The 22783-nt window shown below is 42.4% G+C and overlaps 1 protein-coding gene across 2 annotated transcripts in view; it reads right to left on the reverse strand.

Annotated features, from left to right (window-relative positions):
- Positions 1-22783, reverse strand: part of ARSB (arylsulfatase B) — a 158290-nt gene that overhangs the window by 37297 nt on the left and 98210 nt on the right. The window contains exons 6-7 of one of the 2 annotated variants that reach the window (XM_059725113.1): positions 20374-20444; positions 16446-19365 (exon numbers count right to left, since the gene is read on the reverse strand). In XM_059725113.1, coding sequence (XP_059581096.1) covers positions 19208-19365; positions 20374-20444 — 229 coding nt within the window. In that variant the 3' untranslated portion in view covers positions 16446-19207. Of the gene's footprint in view, positions 1-16445; positions 19366-20373; positions 20445-22783 lie in introns of those variants that run through there. The other variant, XM_019481786.2, reaches the window with a different exon arrangement.

The following is a 22783-nucleotide window of genomic DNA, read 5'->3' on the forward strand; positions in this document are numbered from 1 at the left end:
GCACTTTGCACTTATCTTTGTTAAATTGCATCCTATTCTGATCTGCCCACTTCCCCAGTCTATCCAAATCCACCTGAATTCACTCCCTACCCTCTAGTGTGTTTACTATACTCCATAGCTTGGTGTTGTCTGCGAATCTGGACAGAGTGCTTTCTACACCCTCATCCAAATCACTGATCAAGATATTGAACAGTACTGATCCAAGAACAAAGCCTTGGGGGATATCACTGCCCACATCTCTCCAGGTAGAAACCAACCCCTTCACCACCACTCTATGGGTGCATCCCATAAGCCAGTTTTCCAACCACCTGGCTGTGAAAAAATCCACGTCAGATCTATTTAGTTTATTTATAAGAATTGGGTGCAACACTGTGTCAAAAGCTTTTTTAAAATCCAAGTAAATAACATCTACCTACTTCTGCATCTAAGCACTTTGTGACCTGGTCATAAAAAAAAACCAGGTTAGTCAGGCAGGATCTGCCTGCTGTAAATCCACGCTGGTTGCCCCTTAGCATTGTGTTACTCCCTGGCCCCCCCAAAATGTGATCCTTAATGATTTTTTCTAAGGTCTTGCCAAGAATAGAGGTGAGGCTAACTGGCCTATAATCATCCGGGTCCTCCTTTCTTTCTCCCCTTCTTAAAAATAGGGACCACATTGGCCCTTTTCTAGTCCTCTGGGACCTGTCCTGGGTGCCACGAGTGCTCAAACTGTTGTGTCAGTGGTTTCATTATGACACCAGCCAATTCCTTCAGTACCCTTGGGTGAAGATCATCGGGGCCTGCCAACTTAAATATGTCCAACCCCTCCAAGTGCCTCTTCACTAGGTCAGCATTGACCACTGGTGGATTGGTATCTCTCTTATGCCAGACTAAAGTCTCATTGGGAGGTGTGTTTGTATCTGTGTCCAGGAACACAGATGCAAAGAAATAATTTAAGAGCTCAGCTTTGTCCATCCTATCTGTTATAAGTTGCCCCAGTCCATTCTGTAGCAGCCCTATGTTATCCTGCGCCTTCTTCTTGCTCTCTATATACTTAAAGAAGGACCTTTTTTTTTTTTTTTTTTTTACCTTTAAACTTTGTTGCCAGCCTGAGTTCCATTTCTGCTTTGGCCTTCCTCACTTCTTCCCTGCAAGTGTGAGCCAAGCAGGTATACTCCTTCTTGGTGGCTGCCCCCTGCCTCCACAGCCTGTAAGCCTCTCTTTTCCCCTCTAGGCTCTCTTGGATCTCCCTGCTCAGCCAAGAGGGTTTCTTTGCTCTTTTGCCTCCCTTTATGTGTACTGGGATGGTACCCCCCTGTGCCAACAAGATCAGTCCCTTGAGGAGCTCCCAGCCTTCCTGGACTCCCAACGCCCTGATGTTATTACCCACTCTAACTAATCTCCTGAGCTTGTTGAAGTTGGCTTTCTGGAGATCTAGCACTTCTGCCTTACTAGTCATCTTTCCCACCTTTCGCCGGACAGTGAATCCTATTAACAGGTGGTCACTATCTCCTAGGTTACCTTGTACATGCAGATCCCCCACCAAGTCCTCCCCTGTGGCCAGCACCAAGTCAAGTAAGGCATCTCCCCTAGAGGGACTGTATACCTCCTGTGCTAGGTGCAGGTCCTGTATGCAGGTTAGAAACCTACATAAACAGTTAGACCTGGCTGACTGCTCCTCCCACCTGATGTCCAGGTAATTTAGGTCACCCATGACAACCAGGTCCTTTGAGCATACTGCCTTTGAGAGCTGTCTCGAGAATTCTAGATCTAACTCTTCCTTCTGGTGTGGGGGTCTGTAGTAGACCCCCACTACCAAGTCCCTTTCACCCCTACCCCTTGTAATCTGACCCATAGGACTTTGATCTGCCCTTCTTCTGTCCCCATCTTTATTACAGAAGATGTATAATGTTCCTTAACATACAGAGCAATGCCTCCCCCTTTTTCCCCCAATCTATCTTGCCTGTATAGCCTTTAGCCCTCCATGCCTACTGCCCAATCATGGATAGGGTCCCACCAGGTTTCTGTTAGCCCTACCAGGTTGAAATCTTTGTCTGCAAGCAGGAGTGCAAGTTCCTCTTGCTTATTCCCCATACTCCTAACATTAGTATAGAGACACCTATGCCCCCAGATAGGTGCCCTTAGTACTCCCCTATCCTGATGCATTAAAACAGAAAAAATGCTGTTCTCATTGTATAAAACAAAATCCAAATTCCTTTTTCACTTCACTAACTTGGAAAAAGGAAGGGAAGGAGTGGCAAGTCAGGGAAGAAGCTCCAGTTAGGGAACATGGAGATACATAAACAAACCCGGGAGTATTTCACTGTTGATAAAAGTCATTTTAGCAGTTGGAAAAGTTCTCACTGTTCTGTTATATGAACCCTACTACACACACAGTTCATAGTTGTGTGGTACTTTCATTAAGTCAGCAAACTAAATTAACACTTGTCTGCCATTTTGCTCAAATTTCCTTGGGGATTTACTATTGGATTCTGTACAGACAAGCTTTACCGTAACATGAGATTATTTTTCTCCCATGTGAGCAGAGGATAACATGTGTGTTAGATAAGAACCAAGTTCTGCCTAATATCAGTGCTGGACTAGAGCTGTGATGGTATGGATAACCCTGAAGTATGACAGTTTTCCTTCCTATCTGAACATGAAATTTAATCTAATTTTTCCATGTGCCCTGCAAGATCTGAATACATGGTCTAATGCAGTAATACTATTTACTCTGTCATTAAAATCTTTAACCTGTCAGATGATATCATTCAACCTAATTACTTATCTGTGACAGAAAAACAGGGTTACATTTGCAGATAAAATCCCCAAAATAAAATAAAAAAACATGAAAAGAACAAAAGGGAGCAACTATTCCTTACATGTCTGAAAATTAAAGCTGTGGAAGATTTTGAACTTACAGTGCATACCTCCTTTTTAATGTCCTCTTAATTTGTTCCTTTAGCATACCTGAGTATGCTACATGCCTCCTGATATGCAGACAAGGGGAAAGATTCTCTCATCTTGTACAGCCCTTTCATCCTCTTGCAGAGGTATTAAGAGAGCTACCACAGTTCTGGATCCAGTCACGCAAGAATTGTCACTAGCACAGGCTTTATGAAAAGCTGCTTATGGTTATGACAAGGGTCGGGCAAGTCCAAGGTATGAAGCAGCTGATTTGCGGTGCTATGCAGTAAATTCTGGGCTGCTCTATCACTCTTTGAAAGCTGGAGAGGCATTGCAACTAAGGTAGAGCCAATTTCAGTGGCCCAGAACTGAGTGGGTACAAATTAGGTTTAAAGACACCTCAGTTCCCACAGAATCCATGATAACTGATAATGTCATTATTAAACCAAACATATGCCCAACTCTCACCGACTCCTGTGGGGGATGGGCACCTAACTCACTCCTATGTGCCCAACAAGGAGTGGGAAAAAGATTTAAATAGCAAGTTTCCAACAGTCATGCAAGAAATGGATCTTCAGAACTGGTTTTGCAGACTAAGGAATGGCAGCTATTTAAGTTTTGGGTTTGCTACAGACTTTTCCAGGCGAACTACTCATGCAATGCTTGCTCAGGGAGATATATTTTTCTGAGTCTAACAAAGACTGAGAAATGTTTTTCCCCTTTGTGTATGGGAACAGCATCTGAGTACAGCAAATACGAATTTTAGTAATGTTTTAAAAAGCATATTGTTGCACTGACTAATGCATGCCTTCAGCCAGTGGAGCTCAACTTCCAGCCTGTGGGGCTGTGTTATCAGTCCCAGAAAGCTCCCCATGGATCTGGAAATTTGGCAGCAGGGGAGCAGTGCCAGCATTCTTGCCATACTCTGGAAAACAGAGCAATTAATGCTCTATCCCCACCAAATTTCTCAGGACTGGTCCATCATATTCTGCAGAACCTGCGGCCGCAGGGGGGCATGGCCCCACAACCAAGAGGCCGTGCCCCACTCAGCCCTTACCACCTGTAACATGTTTAAAGGGCTTAATGCAAGCAGGGAGCCCTTTCCTGGCTAAGAGGGGGAGGAATTCCTGGCTCCGCTCCCGCCCCAGCCCCAGGGAGAGAACCTAGACGTCTCCAGCATGTGCTGCCTGCACCCTGTGCCCCTCACAGTGCAGCACATGTGCACACAGCCCAGCCCCAACTATTTTATTTCAGTGAGTTTATACTGCAATTAACTGCAATTTTGATTTTTCGATGAATCAGGGAGCCCCAAAACTATATCTTGCAGGGGGCCCCCAAAAATTGTGGGCCAGTTGGCCCTGAAATTTCTGAACCCATGGTGATCCTTGGGGGCCAGATGACATGGGCTGGCACATGGGGTCATTCTGTGGCTGGATCTAGTGCGCAGGATCAGGTCGGACATTGGGTTGCTCTGTGGCTAGATCAGGCATGCAGAATCACACCCATGGACTGACCCCACACACCAACATGACACTGGATTTGGCTCTTGGGATGCAGCCCACAGACTAGCCCTGTGTCACTCATCTAGCTCTCAGGGCCAGAAGGTTGAGCACCACTATTGACAATTTAAACAGACAATTTAAAGCTTTGTATGTACAACAGTTTATACGTGTACTCAGCAACTACACTCAGCTTCAGATATGACTGATTTAGAAAGGTTCTATTTTTATAAATAATGTTAAACAGACATCTGGAGGGACACGGGTATTCTGTTAGAGGCCCAATCCTACAGTCCCTATACAAGACAGATGTGGAGGTGGAGAGAGTCAGTAGAAAGGCATACTCCTCCATTCTTTATAATGCACATTTCACACTGAACATCAACTTCAAATGTCAGCCAAACTAAAATTAGTTTTCCAGATAAATACTTTGTGAGCTAGCAAGCTCCCTAGGCTCCCATATAGAAAGCATATTTAGTTCAAGTGCCAGGGTTATGGGGATATGGTTAAAATCATACCCTCAGAAACAAAATTAAATGCTAAAATGATGTGTGTTGAATGAGGTAGAAGGTTGAAGTTTTGTGGAAGCCCATCAAACAGTCAAACGTTGGACCTCATCTGACATGGCTGCAATATGTCTTGGGATATATGCAGTTGCATAGAGAATATTGGAACTCATTTGAACAGTCCCAAGGACAGTCAGGCCTAATCTGCAAGGAAAATGCAGGGGTAAATCTATCTCTGTGTGGGACTGAGATGCAGAGCTATTCTTCCTGACTCCTGGTTCCTCTTTCCCTTAAGAAATAAAACAAGAAGAGCAAAAAAGAGGAATGAGTGTTTATATTATTGGGAAGGAAAATGTTTTAAGCGTAGGTGTTTATAATGAGCATAAAAGGGAATACTGCAAAGTTTTGAACACTTACAAATCAGTAACACTAGTTGGCAGGAGTATTTGAGGGTTAAGGATACCAGTGAAATACCAGTGATTGCTTCTAAAAGGTCATAAAGAACTGAAAAGTTTCCAGAAGATTGGAATAAAGTAAAGTGTGAAGTCAAAGGAACTATTTTCAGTTACTGAATGAAGCCTATGCTTGAGTCTTTGCAGAACTGGGGCTTAAGCATGCTATTGATCTTCAAAAACAGAAAAGAATTTAATTTTAGCAGGTATTATCAAGCTCCAGTCTTACCAACTACAGGAAAAAGGAACTATTAGCAAAGATAAGTAGAACAAATACTGCTGGGCAAATCTGATTATTATTTTTTTAAACTAGACTTCTAAAGCTACTCTAAGATGGAAAACAAGTAAATGTACTATATTAACATTTAGCAAAGCATTTTTAAGGTGCATCGGTTACTGGAATACAATTTTACCAAGCAAGTTTTTGTGAAGACAAGGGGGAAAGAGAGGCAGAAAAATATTTACATTCTGATGAAGCACTGTGTGATAGTACATTTAATGAGAATCAAATAATAGTATTAATACACTCTATCCTTCAACAAGGTTTTATTCACAACATCAGCGAGTATTTGTGACGCAACTCCTTGTCCAACTGAACATGTCTTGAAATATTTTTATGACAAACTTCACCAACACTTACCTTATTTAACTAATTTGTAACTGAATCTGAGTCCACTGAAAACTCTTCCTTTCTGAAAGAAAATCTACTGAGAAATCAAGGGAGGAAAAAGTGTTTTGCAATGGAAGTATTAAATTAAAAAGGTCTAGGTGTCTGAGTTTAATAAATGACATTTTGAGCACAGATAGATTATTTAAATAATTAAAATGGAAGTTTCCATAAAAAATGGTATCTGGCTTGTGATTAATTTGTTGTGTGTGTATACCACTACAGTTAGAAGCAAGAAATGCCTTTCAGCTGTGGTTCTGCCTTTCTGAAAGACACTAAGGAAAAATATTAATAAAGGTAAAAATAACAGTTCAAGGATAATTTGAATAGCAAAACATTTAAATACTGTTTTCTCTGTGGAAGCTGATAAGAAATCATCAACATGACTTCAGAAGAGCTTCTGCATATTTACTGCTACTAAAAGAGCTACTGTGTAAAAAACATGATCATCTCCATACACGTTAAACTACATAATAAACACAAATGCCCATGCATCACAAATGATTCAAGGAACAATGTCCAAAGAATTATATATTTTCTGGAAGGTATCATGGTCACTGGGAATACAATATACCTGTACCATTCTACAGTATACATATTTTTACTGTTCTGCTAAATCATTTTAAATATAGTTTTTCCTTTATGTTGGTAAAATATCACTTCTAAATTGTTTCTTTTCCATTAGTTCAAGAATTTCAACTGTTTTTTTGCCAACCCTAATTTTCCCATTCCAGACATATCTGTACCAAAGTTCTCTCCTCTCGCTACATTTCCTGATGCATTTTAAAAAATATTTTTCCTACTAGTGACTGCATAGCCTTCATTACTGGACTTCCTGGATGGAAGTTGAAAACTCATTAGGAAAAATGACAACTATGATATCCTCATTTGTAAGTGCAGACAGTTCCCAGCCAATCATGGTTTTGTGCATGTAATTTTTTTTTATTAACTTGTCTTTTTAAGTCATGATATATGAAACAATTATTTTCCCCTGAAGGAAGAAGATGCTGAAATGTCAGGCGCTTTTCCTAGCTTCTCTGTGTCAATGAATTATTGAAAAAAATAAGATTTTTTGCTACTTTAAGGAGGAAAGACATTTTGTGACCTTTTGCTATTTTATGGGGATAATTAATTTTCTACAAAACTCTGAGACTTTCTGTTACTTTATTAAAATAGGAATGTTTGAGAAATAGCCATGACCTTGACCTTTGAAAAATTAATGGAATACTGATTTTGAAGGAACTGATGAGGCTCTGGTCATTATCCAGACTATAAATTTCTTACTGTCATGCTGATACCAGCTAGATCTTTGATATAAACACAAAAAAAACAGACAATGAAGTTCAACTTCTTTGTTTACTTGAACTAGAAACACTAGATATTTAGATCCAAATTCCACTATTTATTACGGTCTTTTATAGCGATTTCAGTTGCTACATAATGCTGGGTTTTTTTAGAAGGATTTGGAATAGCAGAATAATAGCAACAGCCTAGTATGTTAAGGTTTGCATATTCTCCAAAGTTTAACTTCAAGGGGCGTATTATGCATATAAACCATAAAGCTTTTAAAAATTATTCTGCACCCCAGAAATATGCATCAATATTTTCATTTATTAGAAATTTGAAAACTGAATAGTCAATGTGAAAGATAAAATTCTAGCTCTAACGATGTCAACAGAAAAACTCTCAGGCAGTGCCTTGTAATATATAGGTCATTTGGATTTATGGTATTCTTGGTAGTAATAAGGCACCACAGTCCATCTGGTAGACATATGGTGCATTTTATTTTTCCAAACAAAATTGAGTGTGTGAAAAACAGAGAATAGAACTGCTTTTTGCTTAATTCCTGACCTTTTTCCCATTTCAATAGCCATTATGTAAACTCGAGCAGCTGACCATACTAAATAAGTGGCTTTTGTTCACATTTTGATTCCTTGAAAAGTAGATGCCAGGTGTTAGTCTAGCATAGACAGTGAGTGTATTTATCGTATTCAAAACACACTGAACGCACTCATCCATACGCATACCTACTGTACACACAAGCTGCTACTGAGTGACTGTACTACTGAGAGATTGTTTTTCCCCTCATTTAATAATTGCAAAACAAACCAGATCTTCAGGAATAAAAGAGGGCAAAATCAATTTTGTTCTGTAATGACTCACTGAATTTTCTTTCACACAGGCTTAGTAGGTAAAAAAAATGAGGCCTGAAGGAGTCTGTAATGACTCTTAATCAAGATGAATTCTTTTGGTATTTATGTAGATGCAATATATAATGCAATAGCCATTTTAAAGTCATTTATAATGACATTTTGTCTGTATATAATAAAGCATTACCAAAAATTAAATGGTTCCTCTTTCATAATACAGAATATGTACATTCCACATTTCTCTGCTTAGAGCAGATCTAGCCCTTTACATGCAACCATTTATTTTGGCAATTAGTAGTGTAGTAAATGAGGTAATGATTTTTATTCATATATCAAGGACAGTAATGCAAATTTTGATTAATTTGGTCCAATGCGAGCAGGAAGTTGAACAAAAGTTGTACATGTTTTTACAACTTCTTTGAATTTCTCTTTCTTGGACGCGTGCCTTTATGAATGGTTATCTCCAAAATAAATTGACTACAGTTAGTAGGCCTACAATTTATTATGTCTTTGAAGTTTTAGTTTATGGTAAGCCTGGAATTTTAAATGAAGGTGAAAAATTTTCTTCAGCATAAAAGAGCCCCACCCATCAACATACTTATTTTGAATGCATCCCTTACCCTTTAAATTTACTTAATGAAAACAATCTTTTCTTGAAGAATATGAGAAAGTGATTGCCTGTAAATAACCTGTAAAATTCTTTAAACCTCTTTATTTCATTAAAAAATTAACAAACTGGACTTAAAAGGTAATACAGCATGTACTGACAGATTCTGATTAGCAACTCCAAATTAAAGGGTACATTTTCTTTCACTGTGTCATTCAGCTTTGATTTTGAAAATAAAAGTGCCTACTGTGGGATATAGAGTTTCAATATGACTTGAAGACAGGCCATCTAGCAATGACTGCGTGGTCAGAAATATGTTTGGTTTAGCAGTTAGGGGAATTTAGACTGAAATTCAGTTGGTTTTTAATTCAGCTGAATCACCAAAACTTGATGAAATGCCATAAGGCCATCTAAAGGAAACCATATCTTTCACAATGGAAGAGCTGATTTCACCCTCACATCTGCCAAACCATCAACAACTTGGAAAGCTATTTTGTTAAAGAGACAAAGAAAAATTATTTAAGATACAGATTTTCTGCTGTTTCCTTTCAATTCACATACATGCAATTAATTTGAAGCAGGTATCTTTAAAGCTATTTTCTATTCCTTATTTGGTCTGTCTTTACAATATTTATGTTACAAACAAATATGCAATCATTTTAATCCAATGTAATGTTCCCACTGCTGTCTGCAATTTTGTTGAGTTATTAAAACAATCTCAAGTTGATTGGAAAAGCGACTGTTCCAACTGAAATAAGAACTGGAAGGACTACATCTTTTGTTTTAATCTTCTGCTTTTATATGGCTGTGAAGGACATGGAGCTGCTTGCTAATAATTAATGAATACTGTACTATGACCTTGTTGTTACATTGTTTGCTGTATATCTAAATTGAGTTAAATCAACAAGGCTGTATGCAAACAAACAGGAATGCAAAACAATGGTGATGTAATAAGACAATGGTTGCATTAAGACAATAGGAATAGCATGGGCCCAAAAAAGGCTGGCTCCACCTCCTGTCTGCAGGTAATCAAGCTGTTTGAGGCAGCAAGATATATGCCTGTAAAATGGAGACAAAAGGGCCTTTGGCTGAATAAACAGACTCTCAGATGTCCATTTAAAGGTGCAACAGGATTTGATCCAATACACCTCCTACCATGCCACACATGAAATTTTGGGATCAGGGATCAGATCCCAATTGAGCCTACTTGCCAATGCAGCAGGAGCCTGGGATCACGATCCTGAAGTACCTGAAGACTAGAAGGCCAATGTGGTTGGTACCCATCTTCAAGAAAGAGAAGAAAGTAGATTTTGGGAATTACAGGTCAATCAGCTTGACCTCAAACCCCAGTAAGATTCTGGAGAAAATTATCAAAGAGATCCTTCTTCATAAGCTGGCTGAGGGAAACATCCTGAGGGACAGCCAGCATGGGTTTGTCATGGATAGGTCTTGCCTGATCAATCTCATCTCCTTCTATGACCAGGGTCATATCACCTGGACAAGGGAGTAGAGATTGACATCATATATCTAAACTTTAAAAAGCCTTCCATCTGGTGTCCCATGAACTCCTCATGGAAAAATTGGTCAACTGTAGCCTCGGCTACACCACAGCCCACTGGCTGGGACACTGGTTTCAAGGTTGGACCCAGAGAGTAGTAGTCAATGCTAGTGAATCATTATGGTGCTCCGTGACCACTGGTGTCCCCAAAGGCTCTGTCCTTAGACCGGTTCTCTTTAACATCTTTATCAACAATGTGGACATTTGTGTCAGGAGCTCACTGGCCAAGTTCGCTAATGACACTAAACCTTGGGGCATAGCGTCCACACTTAAGGACAGGCTAGTATCAAGGCAGACTTGGATAAGCTTAGTAAGTGGGCAGATAGAAACCTGATGACATTCTATGCCAATAAATGCAAGGTACTCCACCTCGGGGAAAAAAAACCCTGCAGCATGCTTATAGGCTTGGCAATGCTACGCTCGCTAGTACCACAGCTGAAAGAGACTTGGGGGTCATGATTGATCACAAGATGAACATGAGCCACCAATGAGATGTCACAGCTAGTAGAGCAAACCAGACTCTGGCTTGCATCCACAGATGCTTCTCAAGTAAATCCCAGGATGTCATCCTCCTGCTGTACTCAGCCTTGGTGAGGCTGCAGTTGGAGTACTGCATCCAGTTCTGGGCTCCACAATTCAAGAAGGATGTCGACAAGCTTGAGAGAGTCCAGAGAGCCATGTCCATGATCAGAGGGCAAGAGAATAGGCTTTATGAAGAGAGGCTGAGAGCCATGGGACTCTTCAGCCTGGAAAAGTGCAGGCTCAGGGGGCACCTGGTGGCTGCCTGTAAGTTCATAAGGGGTGTGCATCAGGGTCTGGGGGAACATCTGTTCACCAGAGCACCCCAAGGGATAACAAGGACCAACGGTCCTAAGCTCCTCCAAGACTGTTTTCCTTATGCTGGACATAAGGAAAAAATTCTTTACTGTCTGAGCCCCTAAGGCCTGGAATAGACTCCCTCCAAAAGTGGTGCAGGCACCTACTCTGGACTCATTCAAGAAATGTTTGGATGCTTATCTTGCTGGGGTCCTTTGACCCTAGCTGACTTCCTACCCCTGGGGCAGGGGGCTGGACTTGATTACCTTCCAGCCCTAATGTCTATGAATCTATCAATCCTGGGTTCCCTCTGCTCCAGCAAATTGGAAGTCAGGTGCGTGACAATCAGCTCATTTTTGGCTGGCTCCCAGACCACACTGAGGCTTCAACCATTTCACGCCTCAGTGCAGGCCTAGATCTGGAGGACAATCAGCTGATTACTGACTGGCAGGGATTACACCAAGGCTGGTTTGAGTCCAGGTGTGGTCCTGGATTCAGCCTACAATCAGCTGACTGTCAGCCAGTGGGACTGCACTGGAGCTGATTGAAGACCCCAGTGCAATTCTAACCCTGTCACAGGTTCAATACTTTCTTGTGTAAAATGTTTGTGGTTGGTTTCCCTTTCTGTGGCATCATTAATTCCCTGAATGTGTAGACTCACTATTTAAAACACAATTAACACGCAAATAGCATCTTAAGTTGAACATATGTCACAGGCCTCAGGGGAAAAGAAAGGTAGAAAGCAACTGGCTGAGAGATGGTAAAAAGAGGCCTGCCTATGGTCTGTGCCAAAAGATTGTCCTTTAAAAATCTTTTCCTTTTATGTCATATTTTTTATTATTAAAATTAAACAATATTTTGTTTAATCTTAATAATGTGTTGTTTGAGCACTTTATTTACTATTTGGCCAAAAGTTCCTGAAGGGAAGAGAACTAAGTGCCACACCTGTTACTCAGATCTACTGGGGTAACTGTGGTTGATGAAAGAATCACCAGTCAACTCAGGAGAATAATGGGACAAGACCTTATACAAAAGGAGATGCACTCTGGAAGATACAAGATATACTGTTGGTCCTGTAATTCTGACAATGTTCAATATCTTCTATTTATTTTTCTGTTGAAATAATTTGGTGTTATCAGTTGAATGGTAACTATAATAATTATGTTTCTTGCTCACCATCTTAGGAAGAACATATGGTATGCTATTATAAAGAAAAATGAATAGTGTGTAAAGATCAAAAAGAATATTCCAATTTCATTCAAGAGCCACAGCTACACTACCAGAATGTTGCAGGTTTATAATTCTGCATGTTCTAAAGGTACATAATATTGTCTGCTTGAAAAAAGAGGCACACATGTATATCCCCACAGTCCTTTAAGTTATAGTGAAAGGACCATATTGAAAATTCAGGAAACGAAAATGTTAAAGCTATGGGTATACTCTTAACTCTGCCTCCCATGTCCACATTCTTTAATGTGTACATTCTTTAATTACCTATGATATGATTTCTCAAACACACTATGTTGAAAGCTTTTAATGGCAAGTTAGGATACAAATGTGTAGCATCTTTTATAAATCATTATGTATTATTTGTATTATTACAACATCTAGACCAGGGTGCAAGGAGGTAAGCACCTTCCTCCCCCCTGCCCAGCCCCTGTGCTAGAAGGTAATAAGCACTGTGATAAATAAATTGTGAATGGGGTGCTTGGAGTTTCAAAAGGTTGAGAACAATTGATACTCTTCTTTACATACCAGAAAAAAGACTCCATTTAAGTTATATAGACAAGATACACAAATGAATGAGACAAGAATGTTGTATGAGCATTTTACAGTTATACTGGATTTTTAAACTTTACAGAGTTGACAGACTGACGGCATATACTCTAATCCCTAAGAAAAGTCATTAATTGCATCATTAAGTATTATACAGAATAAGAAAAGTTAATTAACTAAGAGAAGAGTAAAGAAAGGAAAACTGGAGGTGTCCATGAAGAACAGCCTCGCAGAGACCTGGTGGCTGGGCTGGCTTTCTAAAGAAAACAGATGCCTCAGTCTATGTATGGAAAATAGAAATTGTATTTAATAAATGGTTGGAGAAACGGACTAAAAATACCCCACTCACATCTACCTATAAATTAAATATAGCCAACATCTTAGCCCACAACTATGTGAGATCACTAACCAGCTCTGATTCAGAACTTCCCTGGTTATCCCCATTTTCCTGCGATTTCAGAGATTTTTTTAATCCAGTTTTATGAGCCTTGGATTCCTGCTTGCTAACCTGCAAAAGTAGCCCCTCCAAAGGTATATATATTTCTCTATCTGTTCTTTTCCTGGCATTTTAGGAAGGGCAGAAAGAAAGCAAACTACAATGATTAACAAAAGACCATTTCATAGGTCATTCATGTCATATTTACTCATAGTTTTATACCACACAAAACAGGAATATCCAGAACAGGAAAGGGAAATTTCTAAATGGAAAAAATCTAAGTGGTATTAAAAAAAAAAAAAAAAAAAGACAGAGATACCATCCTTTTCATAGCCTTAAGCATCATGTCTTCAGATACTGGATGGATTCTGAATCTCATGGGTTAAGAATATTTATTTTTTTCCATAAGCTGAAACATAGCAATACTATATTTTTCACTACTAAAGTAACAAGTACTTTCAATCATAACTTCACTTTTATCAGGTTTTCTTGTGTCTGAAAACATGCACATATGCACACAAAAGCATATGCATACAAAATGTAAAAGTTATGCTCAATTTTCTTTAAAGTTCTGGCTTTCATCAAAGCCAATAATAAGATATACTTGATTAAAATGTATTACTAAACACCCTGGACAAGAATTTGCCTTGTTCTGTTTCCTCTCGTGTGGTATTCTGAAATAATTTTAAGCACTGAAGAGTCTCTGTGGGTGTTGTCATATTGAATGAAATAGTGTGAATGTTTGTAAAGGTTGCCCATTAGCCAGTTTCAGGAAGAAGATAAGATTTATTTCCTTATCTAGTTCATTGTTTTGGGACTACGTGCAAAAGGTCCTGACTTCGCTTAAAGTCTTAATTTAAATTTCATCTTTTAGAAATCTTTTACAAAGAGAGTAAATATCTTGAATTCCAAGAGATCAAACCCTGAGGCCTTTTGACCAGGTTGGTAAGAAAAGGGCATTTGCAGTGATATGGAAGTTTCCCAAAGGTAATTTAAAATGCTCAACAAAGGTAAAAGAATCTGTTGAGTAAGATCCGAGCCCAAATTTGGGAGCAGTGACATATATTGAGTAGGAGGAGCCCTCTGACGGCAACTTGCTCAATAAAAACGGTAACTTGCTGTCCCAATTTGGAGGTGACTATACTTGTAGAACAACGAAGGAAAAATTGCAAGTATAGCCCGGTTCAGACTGATCACCTGAAACCACCCTCTCTGTGAACACGAATCTCTTAGTTCACGCTGAAGCCGCGGAGCACCTGAAAAGGACTGAAGGAAGGGGACTTAGTCCTATCACTGCTGAGGCCAGCCTATTGAATTGTATTGCTGAGCCCATTTCATTGAATCGTACTACTGAGGCCAACCCATTGAATCGTACTACTGAGGAATGAAACCATATTTTGGTATTTGGCTTCTTGGAATTCTAGGATTGTAAGTATATTATGAAAAATAATAGTATTGATTCAAATTTAACTTTTAGTTGTAATTGTAGTTGTTTTTGTAACACTAATTCTTATATATTGTTTGGGAAGGAAGTGCATTCGGAGCATTGTTTCTGATATATGTAATTATTGTGTTTTTAATGTTTGTGGTGTTTCTTAAGGCTAAGCAGTGTTATATACGTAGCAAAGAGTTTTAAAATAAAATTGTGTTGTATAAATTAAGTGTGTAATCATTGTAAAATCGTGCAATCAGTTAACTACTCCCCCAGCCAGTGCATCAAAACGAATCAGTAAATTGTGTGGGATTTTCTCTATTCCATAACCCACTAGAGACAGGTGTGTCCAGACAAGCATGCATGTACCTCTTGCAGCATCTCAAAGCCCTTTGAGATGCTGCAAGAGGCACGCGCAGGAACAAAAAAATGTTCCCTGCACTGCAAATTTGCAGGGAGGGGGCAAAATTAGACCCCTGGATATCCAAGGGTCAAAAAATTACCCCGGGCAAAAAAAACGGGGCAGGGCACAGTCCAGGACCATGCCCTGAGGCAACCGGAGGCTCGGGTCCTCTACAGAGACGTTCTGGAAGCCATTCAGAGTGTCTCTATGGCTAGCCCTTGCCCCGCTGGTAAAGCACAGTGCCTGCTCATGCAGGGCAAGCTACAGGCTCAAGCTACAGGGAGCTGGACCCAGCTTTGTGCCAGATAAATAAAGGGTGGGGACCATGAAGGGGCCCTGCCCCCACCCGGCCCCAGCCCCCACTTCTCAATCATCCCCCCCACCCAGCCCCCGCTCCCCAATGCCCTCCCCTCCGCCTGGCCCCACTCCCAGATCACCCCCTCCCCTGATAGCTTCCCCACCTGGCCCCAGCAGTCCCAGACTCAAAAAGAAAAAAAAAGAAAAGCCCTGCACTCAGCAGCTGTCAGGGTCACTGGGGCCTCCTGGCAGAGCCCCCACGCACAGCACGGGTCAGCAGGGGGCACCGGGACCCGGCCTTGGCTGCCTGGCACCCCTGCTGCCACTGCCCCATTGCACAGGTGCGGCCCAGGTCAGTAGGGCACCATGCAACTCCGCGCGTTGTTGGGCAGCTGGGGCTGCTGCTGCTGTCACCTGGGGCCTGGCACTGCTCAGCCTGAGCGACCCTATCTGCACAACAGTGTGCGAAGCTGTGTGGTGCCCTGCTGACCTGGGCCGCACCCGCACGATGGGGTAGTGGCAGCACAGGTTCCAGGGGGCCTTTTTTTTTTTTTTTTTTTTTAAGTGCCAGGATGCTGGGGCTGGGTGGGGCAGACCTTGCAGCAGGGCTATGGCCCCTGTTGGGGGGGAGGGGGGGGTTGGCCCCTGTGGGGGGCCAGTCTGTGAGGTGTATGGGGGGGCTCTGCAGGGGGCACGAGCCCACCCCTCCTGACCAGCCCCCCCCCACAGTCCCCCTACCATCTATCCACACCTAGCCACACACCCCACAGCCCCCAACAGCCACCCCATCTCCCCCAGCACACACCCTGCATGCCCAGTTGCCAGACAGGATGAGACCTGCTGGCAGGAGCTGCAACTGCAAGGGCAGCTGTCTCCACAAACTGGTGAGTGAAGGGGTCAGGGAGAGCTCTCACTGCTCTAGGATAAGAAAACCAAAGGCAAACAGCAAAACATATAGGTATTTAGAACTCATTTTATTATGATGATAGAGACATTGGTAGGCTTCCCAATTGCTTTAACATTGTAGATATAGCAATAAAACATTACCCATATGATTGCTCTTTCTCTGTCTTTTTCTCTCTCTCTCTATATACAGTGGTCTTTTGTTTTAATTCTGAGAGAACATGGATTTTGGGGTATTTTACAGAATGACTTCGGGACTTTTATCTGGGATTTTTCAGTTTTTAAACAGGGAACACCAGACTTCCTGTTAGTGAGGCAAGTGGCAGTACCCAGGCAGAGGAGCCTGCTCAGAGCTGGCACCTGGGACCCAGCTGGAGGTGGCTGATCTCCTGGCCACTTGGGGCCAGGAGGACATGCTTTGACAATTCAAAGGAGGCCACCACACTGAGAACATCTTCTGAACAACAGCTGCCCAGATGGCCAGGCAGGGGCACACATGGTAGTAGTGCCGCACAAAGGCCAACTCTGCAGCCACAGCCCACCTGCAGCTGGCCCAGAGGGGCAGATACCTCTAATGGCCGTGCAGTCCCCATCCAGGTCTGGTAGGTGTGCAGACTTGGGGCCACATGCTCTCGCAGGTGGCAGGTCACAGTCAGGCAACAGCCCCCACTGCCAGACTCCTGCGGTGGGTAGAGGTTGCAGGGAACTCTCAAGGCTGCTTCAGCAGTCCAGCTGGCACAAGGGGTAGCGTCCCCAGGTACCAGTTGGCTGGGGCCCAGAAGCTCCTGAGAGCAAGTGGCCCTGAGCTACTTGTCAGGGCAGCTTTTTGTACTGCTGGGGCCAGCACAGGGCAGCTTTTTATACTGTTGGCTGGCCCCAGCCTCTAGCTCCCCCTGACTGCAGGTCCGGGAAAAGCCAGGCAGGGTTATTTTGACCCAAGTGACACAATTTGCCCCACACCAAAGTACATGTCTGGGCATGTGCAGTGAGGCAAAAAGCCCTAGCTCAAATTTGCACTGCTTCTATCTGAGCTGCTGCAAGCGCATGTGCCTGCTTGTGTGGACATGCACTGTGAGTCCAAGTTATTCCAATTAAGGTTCTAGAAAATATCTAATAACCCTATTCCACCCAGGTCTACTCAAAATACAGATGACACAATCATCATTTTTTTGTCCACTATAACTGGCTCCAGAAACATTTACTTCATTAGATAACCTGTGAGGAATGTACATGTTTTGCTAATGGATCTTGGGGTTTATTTTCTCATCCTCTTTACAATTTGAAATCCTAACTGCAGCAGACAGTGGTTACAAACTTCAACAATGGCTTATAGATATAATTTAGAGAGAAGAAAGGCTTAAGAAGAACACACAGTTTATGGCCTTACAAACAAGAAGGATAGTTGTGCAGTCAATGAACAATGGAGAAAAGAAAGAATGGAAGATAAAGAATTCAGTTGGTGCCATGGTAAACCTAAGCTTCTGGTGAGATATCCAGAAAATATCTCAATACTCCTGTTTTCCCTAGGTCTACTCAAAATACAGAAACTGAGACCATAGATCTTGCTGTCATAAACACATCACCCCTTACCATGTAAAATGAAAAATGAACTTTAAGTGGTAGGCTAAGATATGCACCTATGTGTTTAACTTAAGACTTCTAAATACAAAATGTCTATAGATTCATGACATGGAATAACGAAACTATATTATTACATTTCAAACTAGAATCACAAACAAGATAATGGGTTTGTCCTACAAGGACCAGAGTGCATTTTACAGGCACTCAACCTGTAATTAAGTTAGGAGAAGTTATGGGCACATTCAGAACCTGCTTGCAAAATCAGACCATATATATAAAGGCTAGTTCCTTTTGCAGAAGACAGTTTAATTCTGGAAAACAAACACTTTGTCAGAAATGCATGCTACCTCATTAATTGGAAAAAGGTGATCTGAAGAAGTTTGGATATCAAGAGTGCATAGGAAAAAAATACTCATACCTGATAAAATCTAGCACATATACAAACATTAGTCTAAATTCTTCTGAAGAGAATATTATAAAATTAAAATTAAAAGAAAGTTGTATGGATACATATTTGCAGCCCAGTTGTACCCTAAATATGCATGAACAACTGATGCTGGGGGGCAAGTGGGTGGTGAAAAGTGACTTGCCAAGGTAATAGGTGCTCTGGGGAAAAGACAGAGCAAAGCCTCACACTGCTGTTAACACAAATTGGTAAGTATCTATTTATTTAGATTATTTTTAATGCGTCTCCCACTTAGAAGAGTCATGCATGCAAATGCATACACACTTTCACATTGGTTGAGCAGCCACAATGGGCGCCTATACACGTGCAGGGAGGCTGCTCTGACGTGCTGTAATTATAGCGCACTGGGGCAGACTCAATCGAGTCTGCTGGAGAGTGGTAACTACCATGCTCCAACAGACTCCAACATCACATATATCAGTGCTCCTGCACTGAAAAATGATGGTGGGGGCACTTTAACTACAGCTTGTTCGACAAGCTTTAGTTAAAGCGCCCCGCTGCCATTTTTCAGTGTGGGAATGCCGATACATGTGGCTCTCTGGGCACTTTAATTATAGCGGCTCTCAGAGCCACTCTAATTAAAGCGCCACCTGCCCCTTTCTCCCTCCCCCCCGGAAACACAGACACACTCCCAGAACATGTCTATAAATGCCCAATAATGACCGTTCACATCTCACTGACCCAAAACAATAGCCCTCCCCTCAATTTGCCCTGATTAAGACATCCTGAAAACAGAGATAAAATATGCCTGACACAACCTTGAACTATTGAATCAAAGTAGGGAGGAAGTTCCTAGCCTAGGACTCTTTCCTGAAAATTTCCTTTCAGCCCCCTCAACTTTAAATCTGGGAGCTATTAGCTTGGGTACCTCAGCTGAGCGCAACCACAGCAGTCCCACACAAGGAGAAAAGTGGTCTCTGAAGAATGGACCTGTAACAACACACCACGGCATGACAACATACAAGGATGCAGTAGCCTACAGAGCATTCTTTAGAGGGAAATTGATGTGGCTAGGTCTTAATCCCCCAAAATGTATGCCATCACCTGGGCAGCTAGTATTAGATCATGTGCACATACTGGTCCTGCTCAGAGGAAAAGCATCACAGAGCCAGATATGAATTGCAGCAGCATACCCTTAAGCTGTTTCACACAGCCACCCCACAATGACTTGTATCAAAGTTATAAGTTAATGTCACTATCCCCACTGAACAGCCTTTTATCAGTGCAGGTTTAGGTCTTTTTTTTAAACAAAGAAACTCTATAAAATCTCTAGGAAGGAAATGTCCCAATGAAAATCTCTATGAAAATAATCTTCATTTTGAAATGCTTCTAGGCTTTAGGAAATCCATAATAGTTACACTGGACTATAAAACAGACTGTGCTTAGAGAGGAAGAGAACTGGCTAAGGCTCCAACTTGAGATTATGGCATCAAAGCAGCCACAAAGCTTGGAAATTCTTAGCCTTTTAGAAACTTAGGTATTCCACGTATAATATCAACAATACAATCATGTTATAGATGGAACAGCATATACTAAGGTAAGCATCTATTTGGAGACAACTGCCAATTTGAAGAGCTGGAGGCTCTTTGGTCATTGGCTGGGTACCCCACTCTGCACCTGAGGCATGCAGTTATACCTCCACAAACCCATAGTCTATAGTAAATGATCCTTTACGTGGGAAAGCTTCAGATAACTGGTGAATAGAGAGTATACCGTGGCAATGATTTAGGATGTGGTAAAAAGCACACTGCTGGTGCCATTATTGTACCTCCATCTTAAAGATGGGGCACTTGCCATCTTATTGGCAAGTGGCAGGCATCTTACTGTATATCCCACCTTTGCCTACAGAAGAGAGCTATGCTTTAAAAAAAGGAAACATTAAACATGCATCAAGCTCTATGACTCTAATAAGATTCTAATAATTAGGTACATACTCACATGGGGAATTGTCCACAAACATTGGATCTATATTATGAAGCAGCTCCAGCCTGGGGGAAGGGTTTCCTTCACTAGAAGAGAGTTCATTAGGAAAGATTAATTTACTTCTAGAGCTTACTAGAAATCTCTGTGTGCTATTTTAATACTTCCTTCTGTTTTATTTGTAGGAAACAATGGTGTCCCTGAACTATTTATTGTGAACTTTTAATTGAAAGTTCTCTTACTCATCCAGTAGTAACAATGTCTGAGCCCAGTCCTGCAATCCTGTAAGTTCTGTGCCAATGGAGTTAACACTAGGGCTGTGCGACACTTCAGGTGGTGATTCGATTCAGAGATTTGGCCCAATTTGGTGACCGAATCTCCAAATCCAAATCAAAGCAGGGGACCAATTTAAAGGTCCAAATTGATTCAAGGCTCTCTGAATCTTCAGAAAAGATTCATAGATTTATAGATCCATAGATTGTAGAGTCGGAAGGTAACACAATGGATCATCGTGTCCAACCCCCTGCCCCTGGCAGGAAAGAGGACCGAGGTCAGATGACCCCAGCCAGGTGACTATCTAGCCTGCTCCTGAAGACCTCCAAGCTAGGTGATAGCACCACCTCTCTTGGAAGACCATTCCAGATCCTGGCCACCCTTACTGTGAAAAATTTCTTCCTAGTATCTAACCTAAATCCACTCTCAACTAGTTTACACCCGTTATTCCTAGTCACTCCCTGGGGCGCCTTAGTAAACAGCGCTTCCCCTATTCCCCGTTGACCTCCCCTAATAAAATTTATAGGCGGCCACAAGATCTCCCCTCAGCCATCTCTTGTGAAGGCTGAAGAGATTCAGCTCTCTCAACCTCCCCCAATACGGTCTATCACGAAGGCCACTAATCATGCGAGTGGCGCTCCTCTGGACTCTTTCCAGATTCCCTACGTCCCTCTTGAAGTGCAGCGCCCAAAACTTGACACAGTACTCCAACTGTGGCCTGACCAGTGCTGCATAGAGGGGGAGCATCACCTCCTTTGATCTATTAGTCATGCACCTGCTAATGCACGACAAGGTGTAATTGGCCTTGTTGATGGCCTCGTTATACTGCTGGCTCATGTTCATCTTGGAGTCAATTATGACTCCAAGATCCCTCTCTGCCTCCGGGCTGCTGAGAAGGACACTCCCCAACCTATACGTGTACTGGGGATTCCTCCTTCCCAGGTGGAGTACCTTACATTTATCTTTATTAAATTGCATCCTATTTCTCTCTGCCCATTGATCCAACCTGTCCAGGTCAGCCTGAATCTGCTCCCTGACCTCCAGTGCACTAACTTTGTCCCATAACTTGGTATCATAAGCAAACTTGGAGAGGGTGCTCTCCACACCCTCGTCCAAATCGCTGATGAAGATATTAAATAATATCGGTCCGAGGACCGAACCCTGCAGGACCCCACTGCCCACCTCCCTCCAGGCCGAGAAGGAACCAACCACCACCACTCTCTGGGTGCGGTCCCTAAGCCAGTTGGCCACCCACCTGACCCTGTAGGCATCTACTCCACAGTCTGCTAGCTTCCCAATGAGGATAGGGTGTGAGGCTGTGTCAAAGGCCTTCCTAAAGTCCAGGAAGATAACATCAGCCTCGGCTCCCGCATCCAGGCAGTGTGTGACCTGGTCATAGAAGGCTACAAGGTTTGTCAGGCAGGATCTACCTGTGACAAACCCGTGCTGGTTTCCCCTCAGCATTGTTTCCCCTGCTGGGCCTGCACAAATGTGTTCTTTGATTATTTTCTCTAGCATTTTCCCAGGAATAGAGAGAGGTAAGACTGACTGGTCTGAAGTTACCTGGTTCATCCCTTCTCCCTTTCTTGAAAATGGGCACCACGTTGGCCCTTCTCCAGTCCTCAGGGACCTGGCCGGAGCACCACGAGTGCTTGAACAGCTGTGCCAGCAGCTCAGCTATGACACTGGCCAATTCTTTCAGCAGCCATGGATGGAGGTCATCCGGGACTGCTGACTTGTACCCATCCAGCTCCTCCAGGAGCTCCTTAACTATTTCAGAACTAGCCGTAGGCAGACATGTGGACATCTGTCAATGATCGAGGTGGGGGAAATGGCTTGGTTGGTACATAGAAATACTGAAGCGAATTTGGAGAGCTTTGATGATTCAGGTAGTCCCCGGTGGCTCCGAGCTGGTAAGTACTGGGGCAGGGAAGGGGAGCTGGGGGAGGGGACCATGAGGGGACCCCCGCCAGCCCCCCCTCACTCCCCCAGCCACCCCAATAGCTGCCGCTGCCCACCCCAGCTCTCAGTACTTTAAAGAAAAGCCCTGGTGCTCACCGGGCTGCCCCCTGCTGCCCCAATCCAGGGTGGAATAGAACCTCTACTAAATGGGCATAAGCAATTGGTTACGGACAGGGGGGACAAGGCTGAACTC

This window comes from Alligator mississippiensis, chromosome 3, assembly GCF_030867095.1.
Source record: "Alligator mississippiensis isolate rAllMis1 chromosome 3, rAllMis1, whole genome shotgun sequence".
In the NCBI taxonomy this organism is placed as follows: domain Eukaryota; kingdom Metazoa; phylum Chordata; order Crocodylia; family Alligatoridae; genus Alligator; species Alligator mississippiensis.